At 40.2% G+C, this 27,799-nt stretch overlaps 1 protein-coding gene across 2 annotated transcripts in view; it reads left to right on the top strand.

The window, feature by feature from the left end:
* diaph2 (diaphanous-related formin 2) overlaps positions 1-27,799 on the top strand; it is a 1,163,737-nt gene that overhangs the window by 1,044,068 nt on the left and 91,870 nt on the right. For both annotated transcript variants that reach the window (XM_034181862.1, XM_034181863.1), the window contains 2 exons: positions 1,763-1,855; positions 2,897-2,962. In XM_034181862.1, coding sequence (XP_034037753.1) covers positions 1,763-1,855; positions 2,897-2,962 — 159 coding nt within the window. The remainder of the gene's footprint in view (positions 1-1,762; positions 1,856-2,896; positions 2,963-27,799) is intronic.

Raw genomic sequence — 27,799 nt, 5'->3', positions numbered from 1 at the left:
CAAACCATACATAAAGTCAAAGGAACCTCCGAGGCAGGATTGTCTCGAGGCAATCTGAGGAAGGGTACAGAAACATTTCTGCTGATTTGAAGGTCTCAATGAGCACAGTGGCCTCCATCACCTATAAATGGAAAAAGGTCGGATCTACCAGAACTCTTAGAGCTGGCCGCCCATCTAAACTGAGTGACTGAGGGAGAAGGGTCTTAGTCAGGGAGGTGACCAAGAACCCGATGGTCACTCTGTCAGAGCTCCAGCATTTCTCTGTGGAGAGAGGAGGACCTTCTAGAAGGGCAACCATCTTTGCAGCAGTCCACCAATCAGGCCTTTTACAAAGTCACTCCTTAGTAAAAGGGACATGGCAAGCTGCCTGGAGTTTGCCAAAAGGCACCTGAAGGACTCTCGGACCATGAGAAACAAAATTCTCTGGTCTGATGAGACAAAGGTTGAAGTCTTTGGCGTGAATGCCAGGTGTCATGTTTGGAGGAAACCAGGCACCATTCCTACAGTGAAGCATGGTGGTGGCAGCATCATGCTCTGGAGATGTTTTTCAGCAGCAGGAACTGGGAGACTAGTTCGGATTGAGGGAAAGATGAATGCAGCAGTGTACAGAGACATCCTGGATGAAAACCTGCGCCAGAGCACTCTTGACCTCACACTGGAGCGACGTTTGATCTTTTAGGAGGACAATGACCCTAATCACAAAGCCAAGATATCAAAGGAGTCAAAATGGCTGTGCTCCCCCTCCAAACTAATGGAGCTTTAGAGGTGATGCAAAGAGGAATGGGCAAAAGTGCCCAAATATAGGTGCGCCAAGCTTGTGGCAGACTTGAGGCTGTAATTGCTGGCAAATGTGCATCAACAAAGTATTGAGCAAAGGGCGTAAATCCTTATGTACATGTGATTTCTTAATTTTTTAAATTTTTAATAAATTTCCAAAAAAAAAAAAAAAACCATTTTCATGTTGTTATTATGGGGTGTTATGAGTAGAATTTTGAGGGAGAAAAATGAGTTTACTCCATTTTGGAATAAGACTAATATAACAAAATATGGAAAATGTGAAGTGCTGTGAATACTTTCTGGATGCACTGTAAATGACCCAGATGTAGAACCTCAGCTTATTTTTCCACTGAGCCATACGCTGCATGTGCACAGTGTGGGCACAAGCTGTCATGCTGTTGGCCTCGTAGCACTTCAAATGTCTCCTACCCGTCTCTTCAGCAGACCGCCTCCAGGTTTCTGGATCTACATTACAACTGGCATGGCAGGCAAGGAGAATGTTTTTTCGCAGGCCATTCCCAATGTCATTGACTGAACAATGATAGAGTGCCCGGGTATTGAGCGGCTCCACTCTAAATCTTTGTAAAGCGCACTTAGCTCCCCTGCGTTAGCCACAGAAAGAATATCTGTCAATGACCATCAGTGAATGCTTTCATCTGAGGCTCCTCTGCCTGTATTAGTCGCTCAGCTCCAAGTGTATTTTTCCTCCTGACCAGCAGTTTACTTACAAAGACACACTTGACTGACAGATCTCCATCGCAATACCCCCCGTATTTTATAAAAAGCTTGTTTATGGTGAACATCTGAGTCAGAATCTTGGTTTTCTGTTGTTGTGGCGTAAGGTGACTTTTTGTGTACCTGAAGATACAAAGCTCCCATCTGTAGCAGAGTGTGCTGTTAGGCGTTCAAACAGTTGTTTAAAGGTGTTTTTGCACTGTGCATTTATGTGAATGTTGTTCACTCTTGTTCTACTGTCGTCTTACAGAGGGAGATGAAACAGGCGTGATGGACAGCCTTATGGAAGCCCTACAATCAGGAGCAGCCTTTCGTGATCGCCGAAAACGGACTCCGCGCAACGGTAAGACCATACAAATATCGTCTATTACACCTCTGTTTTCACACATCTGCTGAAAATCAAATCCCCTGCCTACTGTTTTACTTATGCATCGTATGTAAAATATTGTAGTTAATCGAATCCTTTTTGAATTTGTTGAATTGTTATTTGTGTACAACATAAACATGCAGATACAGCATGCAGGTCATTTGAAATCAGGTGCACACACCATCTTGTTCTGAATTATTATTTTTTTCAGTCATAAAGCATGTATTATAGGCAGCCAGGCTGGCTGTGCATGGACAGAGGGTGATTTAGTCTAATCATGGGTTTAACATGTTCTCTTCTGCAAAGATGAATAGGCGATGGCCAGGCGAGCACAGCCTAATGGGATTGTTAGGGTCAAGTTCCATTCGCTTTAGAATTCTGAAGAGGAGCCACAGGCGCTCCCAAATCCAGTTCAGTAAAATCAGGTCAAGTTAATGACAGGATTCTGCTGATGATCATGGTGCAAGGTAATATCTGTTGTTCCTGTCATCTACCTGGAAAAAAAAAATCTGTTCCATCTCAGTAGTTACTTTTCAATCCTGCACACAGTGATTTAAATTGGTGGACCCTAACCCAAAATAAAATCAATCAAGATAAAAAAAAAATCACCCACTGCTGTTATTATTTGAAATATAATTTCAGATATTATAGACAATTATTAATCAGGGTTTCTAAACTATAAATGCAATTTATTTATCATTTTATAAAATGTACTATCACAAACACATGCAGACAGACCAGGCTGTTGCTCATCAGTCTGATCAGCTCATTGCGTCACCTTTCCTCCACTCTCTGTTCCATTACACTGGCTTTTCATTTTCGCCTGTGTACATGTGAGAATGTGTGTGCCCTTTGCAGGTGTTTAAACAAGCCAGCGCTCTGGCAGGGTTTTTTTTTACCCCCATTACTTGAATTGTCTCATCTGTGATGCTTTTCTTTCTCTCTTCTTTTTCTATGCCCTTCCTTTGTTCTTTTTCTTCTTCTTCTTCTCTTTTTGTATTGCCGTCAATACCACAGGTGATCAAAGTCCCTCCAGTCCAGCCTCTCGATGGCCGGGTGTTAACTATGGTAACAGAACCCTAGGTGTGTGCATTTAACTACCTTCTTAACCCAGACTAAGCACCTCCCCGCTTCATCTTGACCCTTCCCTGAACGCATAACTCACACATCCTTCCACTCTCAACGCTCAAGCTGAGCTGGTCTACCACATGCAGAGTCCTGTGCTGAGTTATTGCTTTTCACCTTAGCAAAGGATAAAGTGTAAGATTTACTGTCTGGAAAATAGCAACCACACATCTACTGGATGGATGAGGAATGTAAATCAAAGCAAACACAAAACCTGTCTCCACATCTCCGTGTCAGTTTAACAAATGTTTAGTTTATAGATGGAAAACAGAATACATTGCAAAAGATAAATTATTTTCTCTTTTTTGTATTGCATGGGTTTAGGTGCAGGATCATGTAAAGATTTGCACTAATAGAGAGAACAACTCTTCAAAGTTGTTACAAAAATTGTGTAGAACTTCAGTCAGTGTCTGTGCTGCTGACCAATGTTATCAGTTTTACACCCCATACCTTTAAATTTTAGTGCAGCACAGAACACAAAAACAGTGCTGGGACTATTTACTGTATGTTGACATCTGATCTTAAATGTTTAATGTAGTTACACTAATACAGCTCACAGCAGTCACACTGCTTGAAGGAAAAGGCTTTACCTCAACTCAGCATCATTTCTCTGATGTAGAGCAGCTTCAGTATTGATGCAGTCGTTCTGCCTTCTTACACTTTAAAAACACAAAATATTACCAAGTATGTTTGTCTGATTTCTCGTAAAAATATGTAATCTACACTTGATATGAAGTAAAGTAAGATTTCAATAGGAAATAAGGACTTGTTTTTAGATAATATTACTTAAAGTGAAAGAGTCTTGGAAATGTGCCTTTTTGGGTCACCATAACTTTTTCACCATAACTGTGCCGATATTTTATTTGTAAAAGACAAAAAACTTCCTAATATGACTAAAATATAACTCAGAATGAGTTTTCTCACCCACTTCAAGATTGTTTTAAGAAATCTTAACAAGTGAACTTTTAATTCTGCCATTGGCATTTTTTTTTTTTTTCATGAAAACAAGGTGTTCTTAACTTTTAACAAATTGGGGAGAAATCTGCCAGTGGAACAAATGAAAATTAACTTTACATTCTTTTTTCCTCAAAAAATAAGGTCTTGAAATTAGGTGATAAAGTTCATTGTGAACTTTATTTTTAGTGTTACATCATTTACAAATAACATGAGCTTAAAGAAATTTCATAGTGTGAGCCAAAAAAGCTTCTTTTGTTTCACATATGGCTGAAAAAATGCTTTTTTGGACACTCTTTCACCTCACAAGAGCTGGAAAACACTTCCTTGTATCTTATCAAAATTTTACTTAAGTGGCTTTGTCTTGCATTAAGTGTAGATTTGATATTTTGACTAGAAATTAGACAGAGATACTTGGTAAGATTTTGTGTTTTTGCAGTGTGTAGGTCTGAGCTGTTACAGCATGATGTCACTTCCTGTCTTGTAGCCTTGTGTAGTGAGTGTCCGAGATCTCCTGTCAGCATTCACGCCTCAGGCACTCACAGTGTTTCTGTGTACTGTTTCATTTGCCTCAGTGTTCTAAATGTCAAACTGATGTATTACAGTGACACACACACACACACTCCAGTTCCTGTCTGATTCTTGTTTTGTATGATGTCTTCCAGCGTATGCGGTGACATTCACTGATAATCTTTTATTTTGCACCCTTAACCATCTCATTGATTGTGTTGCAACACTCTCTGACTGTGCTTTCTTTTTTTGTTTTTGCCAGTTTTGCATTTTGATTTGTGTATTGCTTGTGTAATTACTTTACCCATAATGCTGCTTTTATATTTGTTTGCATGAGTCCGTTTGAATGGTGAAAGTGCGCCAATCAAAGTAAATCACCTTGTCTTGTGTACTTGATGTTTCCAGGTGTAACCAGGTGTTTTTGGTCATATAAACTGTGATACCACACCGGTCTAAGAACTGGTTCAGATGGATTATAAACTAGCCGGTGTTGTGGTTAATCATTATCCTGTCAGCTGGTCACGTTACTTGATGATGACTTGATTTCACCAAATGTGGCGAGTGACAAATACGTGAATACAGAGCACCATCAAACTGTAGATAAAGGCATTAAACGTGTGGCTTTTAATGCTGGCTTTATGTTTGTAAAGATTTTGATAATTTAAAAAAGATACAACAAAATAACCTTCATTATAACTTAAATATTACAGATTTTAATGTAGACACATTGAATTTAGTAGTAAATTGATGCACGAATGGAACCACTGTTGTCATCATAATTTTGTGTGTCACTTTCCATTTTTAAAAGTTATTTTGACACTCACAGAGTACATACCTCCTCCAACAGTGGAACACTGCCATTATCACCGACTGATGCTGACTGATGGCAGTTAGAGCTCATTCTTTGTTCAACAGCTCGATTGTACATATATAGATGCAGCCCATTGTTTGTCCAGAAGACAGAGTAGATTTTCATATTTTTAAGCTAACAAATTAAAAATAAAATATGTTTGGAAAGAAACAAACACCACAACCACTTCAATTTTCACTTTTACACCTGTGGGTAGTAGCAGATGTGGGGGAATTGATTTTGGTCCTGGCTGTCCAGGTGAATATATACACATTGAATTAATAGTAATGTAAAGTTATATCTCATTACTATTCATCATATGACCTTGAAATGTGGCTGACAAAACTGGCGCAAGCCTCCAAAGATCACTCCTTGCCAGAGAGTTTATCTGCTCTGTAGTTTCAACTTTAACCTATTAAATAAAATCATAACATACTAACTTGACAATCAAAACTAATTATTAAAAAGATAGTTTTCTTTGAAGGAACTACAGAGAAATGGGAATTGAAACCTTTCATATCAGTTTTTTTTCAAAAACCATCACAAAAAAGGAAGGAATCACGATATTCTTTTTTCTTTTTGGTGTGGTGGTGGTGGGGGTGTCGTACTTTCTTAGGTACAAGTACTGGGGATAAGTTGGGAACCACTGGGTTATGCACATATAGTTACTATGATACACAATATGAACTAGTATATCACTTTTCCATTAGTCCAGTCCTTCTCAAATAGTAGGGGGCACATGTGGCCCCTACTATTTGAACATGCTTTTTTTCGCATACTAGAAAAAAGTGTAATTGCACATCCACTACAGTAGGTGGCAGTGGCACTCTTATTGTCAGAGTGTGCACAGGGAGTATTGAGGACTTTAGCATAATGGGGCTTTCACAGTGGCGTATTCGTAGAGCTGCTCATTGCAGCATTGTGTTTCATTTAAATACGGCCGAAATACGCGCATACTCAGCCTTTAACAGTGTTCGTTCATACTTGCAACTGCGTGTGTTCGCGTTTTAATATGTGCACACAGTCGCATGTGCCATGCCGCACCAGTTTCAGTGCTATTTTTTGCCTCTGTGGAAATGCGCTCTGTTCTCTACTGCATGGTGTGGTGCGGCTCAAAAACAGAGTCATTTAACATTATTATTATTTTCTTTTATTTTTTTAATGCAGCGAGTTTATTTTAGAGTCACAGCTCTTTTCAGCTTTGATCAGACTGATCGATCAGGGCGTTTGATGAGCGCACCGACATGTAGCGTGTGCGCGTTTATTTTAAAGAGTTGCAGCTCCGATTAGACACACGCAGAGAGAGAGAGAGAGGGAGAGCGCGCGCGTATGAGAGCGGTTTTATTTTATTTTATTTTAAAGAGTCTGATAGAGGAGAGAGAGCGGGTTTATTTTATTTTATTTTAAGGAGTCTGATAGAGGAGAGAGAGCGGGTTTATTTTAAGGAGACTCAGACTCCTCAAAATAAAACCGCTCTCTCTCTCTGACAGAGAGATAGAGAGAGAGAGAGAGAGAGAGAGCACGCGAGTGAGCGCTTTTATGAAACGATGCGACACAGTGAAACAGTCCTCATATATAATTAGTCCAGTATGATAAAGTGAAGCAATGATCTTGCAGTATTTATAGCTCCAGAAGAACAACAGGGAGATGTGAAGCGGCGTACAGTACCGTGTTGAAGGACGGGCTCACAATAGTGGACAGTAGCACGGCGCTGCGTGGACTCGCGTGAAGGCTCCATGCTGTGCTGTACACCGAAGAAAATTAAACAGGTTTAATTTCTTCCGTCCTACGCGCGTAGCTCTCAACATACTGCTACGTACTGAGAAAAAACTCCTCGTGAAGTGGGCGGAGAGCTGCTCATTACAGTGTAGATGATACGCTGTAATGAGCAGCTCTACGAATACGCCACTGTGAAAGCCCCTTAATGGAACGCAGCTCTATGTAGGGTTTTTTTTTTTTTTTGCACTACAGTGGGAGACGAGGAAAGACCACTGCGTCTTAAAATGTTGGCAGCGGACAGCATGAAGCTAAATAAATTAAAGTATCACTTAAAGATATTACACCCCAATTACAGCGATAAGCCGCTTAGTACCATAGCAGAGGAGCTGAGCAACAGTAGACATGGTCTCTGTCATGCTGGATGATGCAAGTGCTGCAAAAATAAAAAACAAAAATAATAATAATCACAAAAATAATCAAAAAAAGGTGCATAAATTGTTTTATTCATTTTTGTTTTATTTGTTAAAGTGTTTTATACAGTAGTGTTCAGAATAATAGTAGTGCTATGTGACTAAAAAGATTAATCCAGGTTTTGAGTATATTTCTTATTGTTACATGGGAAACAAGGTACCAGTAGATTCAGTAGATTCTCACAAATCCAACAAGACCAAGCATTCATGATATGCACACTTTTAAGGCTATGAAATTGGGCTATTAGTTAAAAAAAGTAGAAAAGGGGGTGTTCACAATAATAGTAGTGTGGCATTCAGTCAGTGAGTTTGTCAATTTTGTGGAACAAACAGGTGTGAATCAGGTGTCCATTATTTAAGGATGAAGCCAGCACCTGTTGAACATGCTTTTGTCTTTGAAAGCCTGAGGAAAATGGGACGTTCAAGACATTGTTCAGAAGAACAGCGTAGTTTGATTAAAAAGTTGATTGGAGAGGGGAAAACCTATGCGCAGGTGCAAAAAATTATAGGTTGTTCATCTACAATGATCTCCAATGCTTTAAAATGGACAAAAAACCAGAGACGCATGGAAGAAAATGGAAAACAACCATCAAAATGGATAGAAGAATAACCAGAATGGCAAAGGCTCACTCATTGATCAGCTCCAGGATGATCAAAGACAGTCTGGAGTTACCTGTAAGTGCTGTGACAGTTAGAAGACGCCTGTGTGAAGCTAATTTATTTGCAAGAATCCCCCGCAAAGTCCCTCTGTTAAATAAAAGACATGTGCAGAAGAGGTTACAATTTGCCAAAGAACACATCAACTGGCCTAAAGAGAAACTGAGGAATATTTTGTGGACTGATGAGAGTAAAATTGTTCTTTTTGGGTCCAAGGGCCGCAGACAGTTTGTGATACGACCCCCAAACTCTGAATTCAAGCCACAGTTCACAGTGAAGACAGTGAAGCATGGTGGTGCAAGCATCATGATATGGGCATGTTTCTCCTACTATGGTGTTTGGGCCTATATATCGTATACCAGTTAAAATGGATCAGTTTGGATATGTCAGAATACTTGAAGAGGTCATGTTGCTTTATGCTGAAGAGGACATGCCCTTGAAATGGATGTTTCAACAAGACAATGACCCCAAGCACACTAGTAAACAAGCAAAATCTTGGTTCCAAACCAACAAAATTAATGCCTCGCAGATGTGAAGAAATCATGAAAAACTGTGGTTATACAGCTAAATACTAGTTTAGTGATTTACAGGATTGCTAAAAAAGCAGTTTGAACATAATAGCTTTGAGTTTGTAGCGTCAACAGCAGATGCTACTATTATTGTGTACACCCCCCTTTCTACTTTTTTTACTAATAGCCCAATTTCATAGCCTTAAGAGTGTGCATATCATGAATGCTTGGTCTTGTTGGATTTGTGAGAATCTACTGAATCTACTGGTACCTTGTTTCCCATGTAACAATAAGAAATATACTCAAAACCTGGATTAATCTTTTTATTCACATAGCACTACTATTATTCTGAACACTACTGTATATTGTGCTCCTGAGTAACTGTTCAGCTCAATTTGAATTTATTATTATTCATTGATTTTATCTAATTTTGTTTTTCAGTATCAAATGGCAGTCGGTCAAAAAATGTTTATAGTTCAAGGATTTTTTTTTTTCATTTCAAGCAAAGTGATGCAATTTTTTCTGTTACAGACTAAAAACAATGTTAACTAGGACTGCAAGTAGTCATATACAGGCCCTCGTTCCGCGCGACCGCCTACCCAGGCCAGTGGGTGCTCTTGTGACCAGATGTGGGCATGTGCATACACGGGCAACCACTCATCACACACTTAAAATTTTAAACAAATCTCACAATGCATGGAGTTTTGACATGTTGATGGTTCATCCACTAGGGGGCGTTCACAGCACAAACAGAGGGGGCAGGTGTGTTGAGGGGCCAACTGTCATCACATATGTGAAGTTTGAAGTCAATCAGGCAAAGCATGAAGGAGTTATGATGAGTTGATGTTCCATGGTAAAGGGCCAAAATGGTGGCGCCATAGCATCTACACCTTTCGACATGGAGAAAAGCTTTCAATAACTTTTGATCAGTATCATCTGTGGACACTGTGAAAGTGCATTGTACAGAATCCCTGGAGTTTGTTCAAATACAACGTGTGGAAATCACTCCAAAAAAAAAAAAAAAAAAAATCAAAATGGCCGACTTCCTGTTTGGAGTAGACACATGGTGCAAGAAACTTTTTTGTACTCCTGTGCAAGTCACACATATGTACCAATTTTCATCTCTCTAATCCAGAAAAACCCCTATAGGGAGGTTTTTTTTTTTATTTTCAAGGGGGCGCTATTGAGGCATTTTGCCCCGCCCATGGGCGACTACCCTATGAATTGTAAGAGGTTGTCGTGCTTGACCTGTGTATCAATTTTCATGATGATATGACAAAATTAAAGCCGTCAAAAGTAAGAATGTAATTTAATGGCGAAGGGGCGATATTCAGTACGCCGCCACACAGACGCCGTTACTCGTAACTTCACGGCGATCATCGCCTACATTCACCAACTCGTTCTGCATGTTTTAGAAGTAGAAAGAAGTTGATGGGGTTAACTATGTGACATCAGTACGTGTTTAAGTATAATGTTCCAAGGCGAAGTGTCAAAATGGCGGCGCCATAGCGGCCACACCGTTTGACATAAAGAAAAGCTTTCGATAACTTTTGATCAGTATCATCTCTGGATGATCTGGAAAACATTTGAAGTGCATTGGACAAAATCCCTAGGAGGAGTTTGTTCAAATACAACATGTGGAAATCACGCCAAAATGACAAGAAGATTCAAAATGGCCGACTTCCTATTTGGAGTAGACCCATGGTGCAAGAGACTTTTTTGTACGTCTATGCAAGTCACACGTGTACCAATTTTCATCTCCCTACTCCAAAAAAAACCCTATTGGGAGGGTTTTTTGAAAGTTTCAAGGGGGCGCTATTGAGGCATTTTTCCCCTCCCATGGGCGACGCCCCTATGAATTGTAGGAGGTTGTCGTGCTTGACCTGTGTATCAATTTTCATGATGATATGACAAAATTAAAGCTGTCAAAAAGAAGAACGTAATTTCATGGCGAATGGGCAATATTCGGCACGCCGCCATACGGACGCCGTTACTCGTAACTTCACGGTGTTTATCGCCTACATTCACCAACTTGTTCTGCATGTTTTAGAAGTGGAATGAAGTTGTGTAATTGGGTTAAGTATGTGACATCAGGACCTCTTAAAGTAAAAATAGGACATTTCCCGCCACCACCGGGGGGCGCTATCGCGAAGTTGGGAACTTAATATATGTAGACGTTCAGGGCAGAGCCCTCATCATGTCCAGCAAGTTTGTAGGATCTATGATGAAATATGTGGGCGTGACAGTCGTTCGAAGTGAAACTGTGTGCTCCGAAAAGCTCACCATAGTTTTACGACCCCTAACAGCCATGCCTTTTGACTTAATTAGAATCTTTTGATAACTTTTGATCACTATTGTGTTGTGATGTTGTTGACAAAATTTGAAGATGACCGGATGAAATCCCTAGGACGAGTTCGTTCAAATGTAAGTAGTGGAAATGACCAAAAAATAGCAAAAATTTGCTCAAAATCGAAAGTTAAAATCAAAATTGCCGACTTCCTGTCGATATTTCACCATGACAGTAAGAGACTTTTTTGTGCGTCTCGGCATGGTAAATATGTGTACCGAATTTCGTGAGGCTACGACGAAAAAAACCCCAATGTGGAGGGGTTTTTGAAAATTTCTAGGGGGCGCTATTTCGCGATTTCGCTGCGACCATGTGCGACACCCCCAAAATATCGAATTTCGGATCCGGCCGGATGACTTCAGAAAGTTTGGTGAGTTTTTGAGCACGGGAACAGGACGAAATTTCGATTTCAAGAGTGAGAATAATAATAATAATAACTAGGACTGCAAGCAGTCGGGCCCTCGTTCCGCGCGACCGCCTACCCAGGCCAGTGGCCAGTGGGTGCCCTTGTGAACACATGTGCATACAGGGGCAACCACTCATCACACAGTTCAAATTTCAAGCAAATCACACAATGCATGAAGGAGTTATGACATGTTGATGGTTCATTCACTAGGGGGCGCTCAGTGTACAAACAGAGGGGCCAGGTGTGTTGAGGGGCCAGCCGTCATCATACATGTGAAGTTTCAAGTCAGTCAGGCAAAGCATGAAGGAGTTATCATGACTTGATGTTCCATGGCGAAGGGTCAAAATGGCAGCACCATAGCGGCCACACCCTTCAACATAGAGAAAAGCTTTCGATAACTTTTGGTCAGTATCATCTCTGGATGCTGTTAACGAAATTTGAAGTACATTGGATAAAATCCCTGGGAGGAGTTCGTTGAAATACAACGTGTGGAAATCATGGCAAAATGACAAGAAAATTCAAAATGGCCGACTTCCTGTTTGGAGTAGACCAATGGTGCAAGAGACTTTTTTGTACGTCTATGCAAGTCACACGTGTACCAATTTTCAGCTCCCTACTACCAAAATACCCCTATGGGGAGCGGTTTTTGAAAGTCTCAAGGGGGTGCTATTGAGGCATTTTGCCCCAACCCACGGGCGACGCCCCTATGAATTGTAAGAGGTTGTCATGCTTGACCTGTGTATCAATTTTCATGATGATATGACAAAATTAAAGCCATCAAAAGGAAGAACGTAATTTCATGGCGAATGGGCGATATTCGGTACGCCGCCACACAGAAGCCGTTACTCGTAAGTTCACGGCGATCATCGCCTACGTTCACCAACTTGTTCTGCATGTTTTAGAAGTGGAAGGAAGTTGATGGTGTTAAGTATGTGACATCAGTACCTGTTTAAGTATAATGTTCCATGGCGAAGGGTCAAAATGGCGGTGCCATAGCGGCCACACCCTTCGACATAAAGAAAAGCTTTCGATAACTTTTGGTCAGTATCGTCTCTGGGTGATGTGGAAGAAATTTGAAGTGCATTGCACAAAATCCCTAGGAGGAGTTCGTTCAAATACAACATATGGAAATCACGCCAAAATGACAAGAAAATTCAAAATGGCAGACTTCCTGTTTGGAGTAGACCCATGGTGCAAGAGACTTTTTTGTATGTCTATGCAAGTCACACGTGTACCAATTTTCATCTCCCTACTCCAAAAAAACCCCTATGGGGAGGGTTTTTTGAAAGTTTCAAGGGGGCGCTATTGAGGCATTTTTCCCTGCCCATGGGCAGCGCCCCTATGAATTGTAAGAGGTTGTCGTGCTTGACCTGTGTATCAATTGTCATGATGATATGACTAAATTAAAGCCGTCAAAAGGAAGAACGTAATTTCATGGCGAAAGGGCAATATTCGGCACGCCGCCAAATTTGAAGACGATCGGATAAAATCCCTAGGACGAGTTCGTTCAAATGTAAGTAGTGGAAATGGTTAAAAATGGCAAAAAAATAGCTCAAAATCAAAACTTAAAATCAAAATGGCCGACTTCCTGTCGATATTTCACCATGACAGTAAGAGACTTTTTTGTGCGTCCCGGCATGGTAAATATGTGTACCGAATTTCGTGAGGCTACGATGAAAAAACCCCAATGTGGAGGTGTTTTTGAAAATTTCTAGGGGGCGCTATTTCGCGATTTCGCTGCGACCATGTTCGCCAAAATCCGGTCCACAACATTCAAATTGTCAGCCATTATGTGCAGCTTGCTATCTAGCTAGCTCGCTAGCTGGGACTGGCGCAAGGCTAGTGTGAAGTTTGTCTGTCTGTGAGTGCTTTGTGATGGTGGAGGAGCTCAGCAGCAACCGCTGCTCGGTAGGGACAGAAACTGCGGTAGAAGTCAGAAAGAGTGATAGAAGTCAGTCTCCAAACACAAGCAGCTACAAAAAAACCCACCAGAAGTAGAAGCTTGATTTGTCGCTAGTCATTTTTAACAAAGAAAATGCCGCTAAGAGGATTAGGAAAGTCTCCGGTTCAACTCAGAACAGAATGAAAATTAAAAAATGCTCCCACGGATGTTTACACCAAAAGATCGCTGATTCGCTCATTTCGCTGTCAATCAAAAAGGGATTCAGCCTCAGACAGATCATCCAATCATCATGCAGAAGCTGAGCGTCCGGGCCAGCCGAGGCCAGCCCACTGCCCCATAGACCCCCAGACACGCTGAGCGTCTGATGGGCAGGACAAAGCCCAGCATTTATCCAATGACTCGTCTCGTTTTGCTGCAGTCTTTGCTTCGCTATTGAACTCTGTGGACGCTCAGTGTCCACACTGTTTAAAGCACTGTGAAGCTGCGGGTTTGAGTGAGAGGAAAGCCGCGTCGTTACCAGTGATAAGAAGCTGATTCTGAACAAAAGATGAGCGCATTGTAGCGCATATTTATTCAGTGACATGTACACACAACAGTATATATTTGATCACTTATTTTTTGAGAAGCTGAGCTTCCCTTGCAGTCTTAGAGCAATCGCCTCTGACACACACACACACAATAAAAATTTGGACCTACTTTGAGTAGAGTGCCAGCGCTGTCCTCTCTTTCGTCCACCCTGTGTCAGTGCAGGATCCACAGAGGTAGAAATGGGTCCAGGGTTTTCTTTGCCAACGACATCATGTGTTGGTTTAGCCGAAGTTACCGATGTTGGGGTTTTAAACCAGTTACGTATATCCACATTTAGGAAAGCACAAAAACTAGCTGCTGTCTGCTGGCAAAAACTCACACTTCGTTTCCCCCCATAAACCCGGTAACTGATTGTTGCTGGGCAACACTGACATGATTACATACGTAGACAAACTTTCCAACAAACTCACACGGTTTTAATATATTTAATGTCTTAGTGATTATGCAACACTGGCCATTTTAACCCAAAGCAAGTACAATAAAATGAAATTAGGATTTTATTTATCTATTTATTTATTTGAGATCTGTGACTGTCATCTGGCTTGGGTGGGTGGGCCGGGGTGGGCCCAAGCATATCAGTGAGCGGGCACTGCTCCCTAGGGCCCGCCCATAGCGACGGGTGTGGCCTCAGTATGGCCAGAACGAGAAACTGTTTTTATTATTTAATATTTTCACTCATTGTTATATGCATTTAACAAATATACCAGTGACTTATTTGTTTATAATTTTTTTGTTTTATCTTCCCCAAGGCTTTCAAAATTCCAAGTGAATCCTCTGCTGGGTAAAACAAATGGGGGTGATATTGTGGATTGTCATAACTTTTTAACCAAACAAATTTCAAGTTTGCTATGTTGGTTTGCTGTGGCCTGTTAACTAGCTTGTAGTTACGTCAGCAGTGTGGGATGATCAGAGAGCTAGTTAACAAAATGAAACTAGGCTAACACATAGCATACCCTTTAAGTTCAAGTAAATAGTCATTTAAACTTTTTTCCTTGGTGTTTAGATTTTATATGTTTTGTAATTTATGTTTGTAGCATGGCCCAAGCAGAGGGTCACCCCTTTGAGACTGGTCTGCTTGAGGTTTCTTCCTCAGAGGGAGTTTTTCCTTACCACTGTTGCTCTGGCGGTTAGTAAGGTTAGACCTTACTTGTGTGAAACGCCTTAAGGCAACTCTGTTGTGATTTGTTGCTATATAAATGAAAATAAATTGAAATTGAATTGAAAAAATATGTAGTGTTTTTGTTTTGTTTTGTTTTGTCTTTTGACAAATTTCTACTTTGCACTGTTTTTACGGTGACTGATTTTGTTGTAAATTTACTCGTCACTTGTGTACTATATGACCATGTTATTGAACTCACTATGAAGAAAGAAAGGAAGATGGGCTTTGTGTTCAAGTACTTAGCAGCATGGGTAAGTTTAATAGATTTTTACGTATTTTTACCTGCTATTGATTATTGCTGGATTTAGATTATTGCTGCTGGTCTGAATGACGCTTGTGACCTGACTGTCAGTGTGCATGTGGCAGATGCATGTATATGTCCACCAATTTAGCTGGAATTTGTTGATTTTGAATTCTGTTATTTGTGTTTATGGCGTTTTACTTGGTTGGTGGTTGTATAAGTAAATATGGCTGTTGTTTGGTAATGACAGTGATTAGAGCTATCTGCAATGCCTTTTTGTGATGCTGTATCATGTGAAACTGCATTAATTGTGAGGAGATAGCTCTGAATGCCTAGGTATAAAATGTACTGCCTGCCGCTTTATGTTCCTGATGAGTTTCCTACACATGTGAGACTGCCAACTTTACTGTTATTGCATCACACTCTGATTTTTCCTCTGCATTCACAACTTTTTTCCCTTGTGCTGCACAGCTATAGCGCATTTCCACTGTGTATTGTGGTATCGGAATGTATTGAAGACACACTGTTTATTGAGGTGGAGCCTGGCATTGTGGTTTGATAAACAGCTCCATGGATCTTTACTCTGAGGTGATGAGAGGAGAAAATCCTTTTGACATGCTGGCTCCATGGATTTTCTTCTTAAATAGGATGCGGAAATGAGTTTGGTTACTTTACAGCGCAGGGAGAATTTGTTCCATCTCATGAAAGAGACATTCTTATGCACAATTTAAGGCATTGTATTTATGCAGTTATTATTTTTTTTAAGCACACTCTGTGAACAGAAACAATTAAGTTCTGTTCTGACAGATGATTTTGTGACAAAAGATGCCTCAATCTCTAAAAGCTGTCTCAAGGTTGTTGTTACATTTTTGTAGATTGTAGGAGCAAGCAATGTTTGATTCAGTATTTAAAGAATGTTGGTCTGTACAGTGACATTACTGCGTATGTGCTTTTGTTTTGTACATATTTGTTTTCGTTTGGGCTCCAGAACTGACAGCATTTCAGCCGTCGCATTTACTGCTCGGGAATGTTCCCTCAGCAGTTCTATCAGACAGTGTGCCAAATCTATCCACTCCTGCTTGTCATGTCTGTTGTAATCTCATGCTTTAAAGCTTGATTAACCTCCTGTCATAGTCAAACGAGGAGCGCATACCAGAGAGAACCTCACAGGCTATAAAAAACATCTTTGCTTACGTCAAGAGTTTATTTAAACCCAGCATGTTGTTCTTTGTTGTCCTTTAGGCAAAACTATACTCCAGCAGATTCCACTGTCACGCTGAACACAATTTGCGACACCGCCAGTCACAATTACACTCAATTCCAGAAGCACTTCCTATTTCCTTGTCTCCATTTTGTGTAAAATGGAAAACCTCACCCAGGAGGCTGTACTGAGGTTGTACAATTACACCAGCCAGTCCTAATTCAAAGCTCTGAAGCTGGATAGATTGATAGAGATCAGTGGGACCAGGATACTGTATTATTGCTGGAAGATTAAAAAGAAAAAGAAAATGTACAGGGACAGCCTTCTTGAGCTTCTTTAAATTTTTTTTTTTTGGTGCAGTCCAACACAAACTCCTGCAGTATGGGACAGGTGTAGTGGGTGGGAATCCCAGCTTCATATGCACAGTTTTCCTTTCTTTCCATATTCACTTAAAGGAAGGCTGTGTAAATAATATAAAATAAAATCAAGCATTAAGTGGAATGAAAGCCAATTTTGAGAAAGAATAAGAGCATCAATTAAAAAAAAAAAGCCTGATTATTTGGGTCATAAAACAAATGGGGCAGCAAGTTGTGGTTTGTAGTTTTGTAAAAATAAATGAGCTGTAGAAAGTTGCTGGTGTGATATGAATTCATAGATATTAGAGTTGCACAATATTGGAAAAACTAATGTCTTTTTTGTGCATTGTGATGTGAAAATTTTGTCCTGGTAACCCAAATAGCTGTATTTGGAAAGACTGACTCTTTCCAGATGGATTAAGGAGGTTTTGGGAAGAAATGCATCTGTGTAGGAAGTAAAAAATACTATTAAACAGAGGAGCGTGACTTTTTACCCTTCAAGGCACTGTCAACAAAGTACCGTTTTTGGTCAACACCATCCTTTCTGGAGCCAAAAAATGCCAATTTTTCAGTTAGGTGTTTGTCAGTCATTTTCAGGACAGTTGTGGTTGACTTTATAGTAAGGTTTCTTTCTTCTTATTCCATTTTGACCTTTCACAATAAAAGTGCTGAACATACACTTCTGCTGACCAGAGGGAATTTACATCAGCTCACAACATTTTACAAAGACAACTCGATTAAATAGCTTTACCTTTGAGGTTATTTACTGGGTGGTTGTCACACAAGATCACATTTTCAAAAACCTCCTTCCGTAGAATTTGCAAGCACAGAGAAGCAGCAGAAGTTTTCAGTTGAGTTGACATGCTGAGCCTGCCTGTTGCTCACCAGCAACAAAGTCTGTGCAGCCACAAGCTCTTAAGCATGGAGTGGTGAATGTTGATGAACATAGCAAATTTTGAGTTTGTCAGGGTTCGGAAAAGGTTGCAGACAGTTTGCACAGTTTTTAGGGTACCAAACAGTATTTCTCATTGCAAATAAATTTTGAACGTGTTCAACATGTCTTAGAAAATGTATTTTTCCGCAAACAGTTGCAAACTTTGGTGAACAGTTGTGAGAGTTTGTAAATGATTGTAGCACATGTCACGAAAGCTATTTTTGGTTAACAACCACTCTCTCATCTAAACAGTGTACCTTTTCTTCTTCCTTTCTTCTTTTTCTTCCTCATTTTTTTCTTTCTCTTCTAAAGCAGGATAGCTGCAGTAGCAGCCAGACAAAGCAATCCTTCCTCAAGGGAAGCAGAAATTCTCTACTTTCATCAGCATTTGCCACTCCATGACATACAGGCTTGATTTTCACCAACAACATTGGCGAATGCAGAAATCATAATGTTCGTCAGCATTTGTCGCTCTAAGATACTAGCCTAATCTTGAGTAAATTAAGTTTGTCTTTTTAAATCAAGCAACGTATAAGTTGTAGGGTGACTTGGTTGATTGAATTTGCCGAATGTGACATTACACATCCTGTAGTGTGAAGAATGTGCATGTGTATGCCAAGCATAAGGATCACGATGCTTAAAAATTTATCATTCAGCCCATAAATTTTGTGTGTGTGTGAGTGTGTGTATTTTCTCAGAGATGGATTATACTTGAAAGTAAAGTTTTATTCAGATACCATATGCTAAGGATTTGTCTGTCTCCCATTCCCTTTCTGATGAGATGGCTACCTGGATTTCTGGCAGGAGTTCTGGTGGATAGAGAGCAGGAGCCTCTCATACATCCTGGCTCATTGATTTTCAGTCAGGGATGAAAGCCACAGACACAGTAGGTCTTTCATACTGGGGGGCATCCCAAAACACTCATCAATCAGTTTTCAAAGGGAACCAATCCAATCTTCTTTATTTACTGCCTTTTCAATGTCATTACAATCCTAAAACAATGCTCTTCTTCTTTCCCTCATCTTCTCTGCTCTCCTGTCTCACCTTCACAGGTCAGCCTGTCAAATGTTACACTGCCTTTTTATACCTTATACCCCATATCTTAAGCACTTATTTGACATTGATCAGCAAGATCTTTTTCCTATTAAAAAATAGAGATGCAGTGAAAAAAGGCTTGTCAGAGTTTGGGGTTTTCAGCCCAACTGTCTCATCGCCCAAAGCTTAGTAGTTAATTCAGCTTGTTGGGCCAGCGACAGTGAGACCCCCTCTATGTTTAATGAAGATTAAATTACCGTACCTATTTTCCCTCATGAATTTTTAAAAGAGGATGAATCTGTAGAGAAGCAAAGGAAATGACCAAGCTGGAGTGTGTTCCAGAGATTCTGACAAAGATAAAAATGTTGCCTCTGTTCTCTTATATCCCCATTCTCATTTCATACAAAGCATATACATATTATTTGTCTCTTATCCATGTGGCTTTGATGAAGCCTGGCAGCTATTGCCTCATCTTTCCAATTTTCTGGAAGAAAATCACCCATTTGGTCCTTAATTACATTACCGGGACTGATAGTCATCGTATCGTAATTCCCCTGCCAATTAATTTGTTCTCTTGTGTTTTACTCATAACATTGTCTGTTTCTTGTTGTTTCAAATACCTAGCAGGTGAGGTACTCATACATGAACTAAAACATAAACTACAGTAATAAATTGTGTTAAGTGTACTTAGGCAGTGGATGTATGTGTTCACATAAAAGAGATCATCATAATAAATCAAATGTAATAAAAATGTTTGGAGGTGCAGATTTCTTTAAAGGAGAAAAATAATTTCTGTTAAAACTTAAGTTTAAAAGAAGATTTTCAATATGAGGTCTAAAAGCCTAAGAATGACAATATACTTACGGTTTCACTCACAGTTTATGATCTTGCAATACTGATTTGGTGGACTTATTCAACTACCAAACTATTTTTTTTTTTTTTGTATTGATTTATTTTTCAGCAGTCACCTTTGTATTACATCCCCAATTCCAATGAAGTTGGGACGTTGTGTAAAATGTAAATCAAAACAGAATACAATGATTTGCAAATCCTCTTCAACCTGTATTCAATTGAATACTGTTATGTGTCGGACGCAGCTCGGAGAACCGACCAGCGTTTGAAGGACCCAGTATGAAATAAGCAGAGCACGGTACAAAGGCTAACTGAATTTAATACATAACAGTGATAATACAGAAAGGTGCGGTCTGGCGTGGTGCGCTCCCAGCAGCGCTAACGGTCCGGAGCCAGAAGCTGTTTCGGACCCAAGGACCCCGCCGACACCCCCCAGGTGGCCGCAACAACCGAGTCTGTGAAAGAAGGAACCATTATGTGAGTCCACACTCTACACACAGAACACTTAAAGGTGTACAAACAGCAAACACTTCCTGGCTTGATTGCTGATCAGCTTCCAACCTGCAGGCATGGAACATCCAGTTCACAAAACTCCACCGCAGTGGAAGCTGATACATGACTAACAAACAGCTCAATACAATAAGGTGTGAGGGACACCACATTTACTGACTGTATAACTGTTAGTCACAAAATCTAACGTACCTCAGGAAGTGTGCTGACGAGCGTGAGACCTCACCCCCTCCTCTTTCACAGACTGTGCATCAAACCTGGACGTTTCTCAGCATCCGCTGCTGATGAGATGGCTCCCGAGACGACGATCTCACCCGTCTGGTCACAAGGTCGAGTCTCTGGCAAATACACACTGTGCACTCCAGTCTTAAATGCCAACATGCTCCAATCCATCCAGATGCACCTCAGCTGTGAGTCCTGACGAGTCGCAGGTGATCAGGGTGAGGTCCTGACAGCCTCAGCAACACAGCCACTCAGTCCCAAATGCACGCCACCTGGGAGGAAAACAAAAAGACAAACAAACCGGCAGCCAGGCCCCCCCAGCCATATAACAGAATACACCACAAAGACAAGATATTTAATGTTCAAGCTAATAAACTTTATGGTTTTTGTGCAAATATTTGCTCATTTTTAAATGGATGCCTGCAACACGTTTCAAAAAAGCTGGGAAAGTGGTATGTTTACCACTGTGTTACATCACCTTTCCTTCTAACAACACTCAATAAGCATTCGTATTTTGCGCTTCATAATGCACCACACATTTTCAGTGGGTGACAGGTCTGGACTGCAGGCAGGCCAGTCTAGTGTCCTCAGTTCTCAAATGCTTATTGAGTGTTGTTAGAAGGAAAGGTGATGTAACACAGTGGTAAACATGACACTGTCCCAGCTTTTTTGTGTGCTTTTTTGTGTTGCAGGCATCCATTTCAAAATGAGCAAAAATTTGCACAAACAATAAAGTTAATCAGTTTGAACATTAAATATGTTGTTTTTGTGGTGTATTCAATTGAATATAGGTTGAAGAGGATTTGCAAATCATTGTGTTCTGTTTTTATTTACATTTCACACAACGTCCCAACTTCATTGGAATTGGGGTTGTATGCTGTAAAGTTGTTTGTGTTAAGGCTGAAACGGTTACTTGAGTAACTCAAATAGTTTGATTACAAAACATGTTTGAATTAAATTTCTTTGCCTCAAGACTTTGTTTAATTACTGTCACCTGTAGTATATATGCCATCCCTGTATGTGGTGCTGTAATGCTCACACATAAAAGGGAGAAGACATGGAGCATGCGTAACCAACCAGTCTAAAGAGCTAATCAATGTAGTAGCAGAAGCTATTACTTTACAAAGTGGCACATTGAGTAAAATGGACTGCATTTATACTGCACTTTTCCATCTGCATCAGATGCTCAAAATGCTTTGCAATTATGCCTGACATTCACCCATTCACACCAACACACTCACACACTGATGTCAGGGTGCTGCCATGCAATGCACTCATTACACACCGGGACCAACTTGGAGATTAAGGACCTTGCCCAAGTGCCCTTAGTGATTTTACGGTCAGGCTGGGGCTGAATCGAGGATCCTCTGATTTCAAGCCCAACACTTAACCACTAGACCATCACCTCCTCTTAAAATAAAGCCTTTTAAGAGAAAGAGGGTCCGTGATGATCATCTGATAGACTTATTGCATGTGTGTTTGTGTATTTTTAAAAACAAGCAGCGCTATATTTTGGTTGTACTGGCTGATCTCCACCTCGCAGACAAAGTAAATGGACGCACACTTTAAGTGAAATAAATTTAACTATTGAAAAAAATGCCTTTATTTGGATTTGATCAGTTTTTGACAATGGGGTGCATTGCGGATTCATCAATGTGGAAAAGCTTTTGTGGAAAAGCTGCACTCCACAGCTGTTTTTGACTGAGGATTTCGCTGACTGCTTGCACTTGCAGTCTGGGAAAGCTCTGAAAATTGTAACGACATGCAAAAATAAATAAGTACCTGGGTAAACAGAGAGAGAAAAAACTACATTTGGCACAGAGCCATTGTGCCAATGCTTAGGGAGAGCCCTGGGACTATTGATACCATTTTAAAACACTAAAGTACTTTTTATCTGATTACTTGATTAATCTATAAAATGATCAATACTAAATTCCAAAAAATATTCAATAGCTGCAGCCCTGGTTTGGATAATAATAATAATAATAATTATTATTATTATTATAATTATAATAATTGTAATTATAATTGTAATAATGATTGAGCAGGACAACACTGAATACAAATGAGGTTGAGTCTGAGACAATAACGACAATTTCAAAAAGTGGTCACAAGGCTAGTCTCAAGATAAGACCAATCTTGTATACTGCAACACAGGTTAAGATAAGTACGTAATTGTATTATGGGCATAAAAGTGATGCATTGCATTACATAGGTAAAGCTATGAATGATTAATTTGCATATTTCGTAAAATGAACATGCTCGAGATTGGTTTCTTTGGACACTCACTTTGAAACTTTAAGGGAGGTTGAAGAAGACCAAACCACCTAGATACAACTGTTTTCTGACTGGTACGCAATTTCAAAATAAACATACTGCTTGTAATGGCAAGTCAGTACTTTGAATCTGATAATCTTACAACTTATATTTCTAGCTTGTATCTTATTCCACACATGGCTTGCTGTAGGGTGTTTGTGAGTTTAGGGCTGAAGCCTTTGGCTTCTCCTTGAGGGTGTTTATACATGTTAAGCAGCCCTAAAGGAAGTGGTACTGGTAACACGACAGAGGGTAAAGACATCCAGAGGGTGTTGGTAGATCTTTTTGTTACAATTGCCATTACGAGAAGAATCTAAGAATGCAGGCAGCCACAAAACAGGAGGTAAGGTGAAATCACAGGTGGATATTTATTCCACACAAAGTGCAAAAACAGTCTAATAATCCATGTGAGAAGAATGGGGGGAAAAGGAGTACAAATCACAACACACACAAAAAACATAAAGGGGACAATGACAGAAATGAACAAAAACTCAGAACTCCATACAGCTACAAAACTGGAGGTCACAAAGATGCTCAAGGTACTTACAATCACAAGACATGGGAGAAGCCAACATGCAGGAAACAGCAAATACACAAAGAAAAGGTGAAGCTTAAAAACACGGTGGAGGTGATCACAAAGACGGATGACAGGTGAGGGTAATTATAAATCGAAAACAGCTGGGGGAGAGAGACACAGGAAGAAGTTAACCAAAACATACAAGCAAACCAAGACCACTAATATAAAACAGAAAGAACTAACTACAGTCAATGTAGAACCAAAACCATGATCAAATAAACACTGGAAAGAAACACAATAAAGCCAGACTACAATAACTTAGGGAACTAACTGCAGAAAAGTAAAATAAAAACCGAAGACAGACAAGGATAAAGGCAGTCACACAGACATGAAAACTCACAGGGACCCAGACAATAACAATTCTCGGAACAGTCACAAGGGCTAGTCAGAGGACAAGGAGAGTTTCAGAAATAAAAATCCACAGGTAACTCAAAACAACACTAGGAACAGTCACAAGGGAGTGGCAGAGGATACAGACAGACCAGAGACACAGACAGATGACCAATCAAAGTGAACACAACCATGAGGGCACAGACAATAACATCATGAGAAAGGGCACACACACCAAAACACAGATCACAAGAAAGGATGATGAACAAAACCACATATACAGATAGGAGACCAGACACTGAGAACACTAACACAGGACGCAGACATGGACAAAGCACACCACAACACATCATGTAGTTTTAATGGCCAGAGATGGTCTGCTTGAAATCTGTCACCTTCTTCTCACAGATAAGGATATAAACCAAAGGGAAAGTCAGATGAGAAGGAATTGACAAATGGACAGGGTATAGACATCTACATCTCCTACCCCAATCCACCGTTGACCAAAAGGGCCTTTGTGTGACCTCCATAATTTTCCCTTCTCAGCATCATGGGAATATAGATTAGGATTTTATGTACGTTGTGAGTACCATTGGCACATAGCTGGTCCGTTGCTTTACTCTGCCAAGAGAAGATGTAAAGTACATTGGGCCTCATGTATCAACGTTGCGTACGGCGATATTTGAGCGTATATGGGGTGTACGCCAAAACGGCTGCGCTACTTGGCATTTATCAATGTGGTCATTGGCGTACGCTGCGCTGAAAATATACACCAGGTCGAGAGGTGACGTAAATTATACACCAAAATGAACCAGCGCTGGAATCCACATAAAAATGAAGATGATCAACATGATAAACAGTGTCATTATACAAATCAATGCATATGTTACATAAATAACACTTTCCTGATTATACTACATAATAATCAATACAAATCCCGCCTTTGCGGGATTGTTATGGAGCACGATCCGTGGTCACAGCATTGACTGCAAAGACAGCGCTGTTCGCCTTTTTCTCCAGACTTTGAGCCTGGAGCCAGAGCAGCGCTGAGCTTAACTTCATGTGGTGTGATCGTTTTAGACAATGAAATTGATAATAACAACTGTAGTTTCGTCATTCCCTTAATTCGCCCGTGCTGCAACCAGGTTTTGTCATCTCCGTTCGGTTGTCACAATAAAATAAATACAGGAATACATTTAAAAAATAAAGAAATCTGACAGATTAGGCGTGTCTTATTAATTGAGCGAGCAAATATCCACATGTCAAGAATTATTGACATGTGAAAAGAGAATACAGTGGTCCCTCGCTATAACGCCGTTCACCTGTCGTGGCCTCGGAATCTCGCGTAGTATTTAGTCCAATTTTGCATGACTTTTTTTTTTACAGAGTTCTGTGTTCTGCGTATCTGTTTATAAGAATCTTGTTGGCCAGAAGAGAAAAGAGCGCCAACAACTACTTTTAACTGTGTTTGTCACACGGACACAAACACCTGCTGCAGCGAGATGTGAGTGGGAAAAGGCGCAGCGTCAGGACGCAGAGGCCCGATCTGTGAAATACTGGTGAGTCACTATTAATAATTTCTTATGTGTCCGACCTCGTTCGTTGATCGTTAAAATTAATTTGTTAGTTCTAAATGCCATCATAATTATTTATAGGAAAACGTTCTGTTTTTATTTCTCAAACAAATGTTTGGGCCTGAAAACAGTTTGGTATTATTTTCCTACTAAGGTTTGAACTTTGAGAGTGTTTACACACGAGAGAAAAGTGAGAAAATGTTCATGCCTGATTGAGAAAGTGTATAAACTGTGTAGTGAGGGGTTTTACAGCTTTGAAACGTCTATAATAATTGTAAAAAATAACGCTGACTACGTCGCGGTTTCGCATATTACGGGCTATTTTTTAGAACGTAACTCCAGCAATTAATGAGGGACCACTGTAACACTTTATTGATTATATACTACAAAACAATTGATACGACAGCCGCTTTTGACGCTCTATTGGCACGCGTCGTGATTGGTGGAGTTCTTTTTCATTGCCGTCTTCCCGGCTTCCATGTCGTAAAATGCGGGTGTGTCTGAAGCGGAGTCTGAATATTTATGGGCGTGTTCATTATAATTACGATCGTTTCCACCTGCCGCATTTCTCAAGATCACGTCAGGCGTACGCCAAAAATGGGCAGGTGCGCACTGCTTGATACATGTCACGGCGACTTTGGTGTATTTCAAGTTTACGCCGTAAATTTACGCCACAAGTGCGCAACATTGATGCATGAGGCCCATTAAGTGCAATGTGGAGTTATTTTGAGAGGATAAATCAAAGCCTTATACAACACTGTCGCTCTAAGTAGACACACCAGAGTTGTCAAGCCTCTGCCCCTGCTCTTAAGTATCACGTAAACACTCAGTGTTTCAATAATACCTGAAACAGTTTTAGGACAGGGGATCAACAGGGAGCCATCTACATACCTTTTTGATCCATGCTCTGATTGATTGTATGCAGAATATCTGCATTGCACAGGACATTGTGGATGAGGTGGTGAAGAGGTAACAAGTCACCTCAGAATTTAACTGCAGTGAAAGGAAATTTGCAACAAAAGTGGGCGCAGTTGCCAATTTCCAAGAATGATGATTGATTTCTTTTGTTCCACCACCAGCGTTGGAGCACTATGTCCAGTATTGCTGCACTGCATGCATAAGCCAACACTCAAGAACTTTTTTGCAAAATTGAAGAACATTGGCTGTCTCATGATTGTGTGGAATTTTTTAAAGGCAAAATAGTTGGAAATTGTTTTTAATAAAAGCTAAGTTTTTAGCTTCATTTACATGCAGTGAAAACTAAGTAGTATTTACATGTACAGTATAAATAAATATTGAAAAATGTTTAGTGAACTATGGGTTATGGCCACAACAGTAGCTTGTCGCATTCAGCTGTCAAGGTTGCTAGGCAATAGGGGATAGGTGCAAAATGAGCAATGATGCAATTCAAAATGCTCAGTACGCTAGACCATTTCATTTCAGAACAGCTTGTTCAGCCTCTGCTGTCTCGGAAGACCATATTTTTGTAGAACGCAGCCTTCAAAGGATGCAACCTCTGAATTGAAACGCAGCCCTAGAGTTATTTTCACCATGCTTGCCAGATCCATGGGGACCAGCTGGACATTCCCCCTGGAATAAGTACCAACACCAGTGGATCTCAGGGTCTATGCAAGTCTTATTTCATCTCTTCATTTTAATTTCTGAGTAATTTACTGATTAAAAATTCCAGACATGATTTAAATTCTTTTAACTATTCTCTTGTCTTAAAGTAATACACTTGACTTACTGGAATCTTGTCCACTGGAAGAACAATAGTGCCAAAACAAAATTCCCATTGGCAGACAGTCCTGCTTTTATCTGAGTATGACCTTTTACAACCCACTGCTTGAATTCTGTATCATCTTTCTAATTAAAGTAATGTCACTGAGCATGCCTACAGTGGAGCAATCAGTACCTTTGTCCAATGTGCCACAGTCCTACTTACTGGTACATGGCTTCATTGATGTAAATAGTACTCTGCCCTCCTGCTTAATGGAGCATCAATGAACAACTGCAGAGTGAAAATCTCTACTAACTTATCATATTCAATATTATCCTTGAGCTTTTGGCTGTGGGCTGTGTTTTTTCTTGCTCACTCTCCAAACAATATTGGCTTTCAAGTATGTGGGCAGTTATGAAAGGTCACCCCAAGTGTAAATTGCCAATACAGGATCAATTTTGGCGGGCAAATATGCTTTGGAGGCCCCATAATGGAAGGTTTTATATTATTTTTACCCAGGGCACATTCACACAATAAGATTGATATCATTCATTGTTTGATGAATTCCTAATAGACCTATAAACTTGCAGAGCTTAAATCCAAAAGAATGCCTGTGAAAGCCAGATATAGAGGAAGCCGTTGGATCATCCTACTGGCTGAAAAATTGCCCTCATATAGTTCCAATGGAATCACACCCCGGCTATCATGCTTAGTATTGAAGGATGGGGACTTTGTTTCGGTTGAATTAAACCTTATTTATCGCTCATTAGGCGTACAGCAGGGCCAGCTGATGATCAACTAGAGAACAAATAATCTACTTTGGAATATGATGCCATCCCCTGTGCTTCTTTCTCT

This window comes from Thalassophryne amazonica, chromosome 11 (genome assembly GCF_902500255.1).
Source record: "Thalassophryne amazonica chromosome 11, fThaAma1.1, whole genome shotgun sequence".
NCBI classification, from domain to species: Eukaryota; Metazoa; Chordata; class Actinopteri; order Batrachoidiformes; family Batrachoididae; genus Thalassophryne; species Thalassophryne amazonica.
This window is presented reverse-complemented; position numbering and strand designations above follow the sequence as displayed.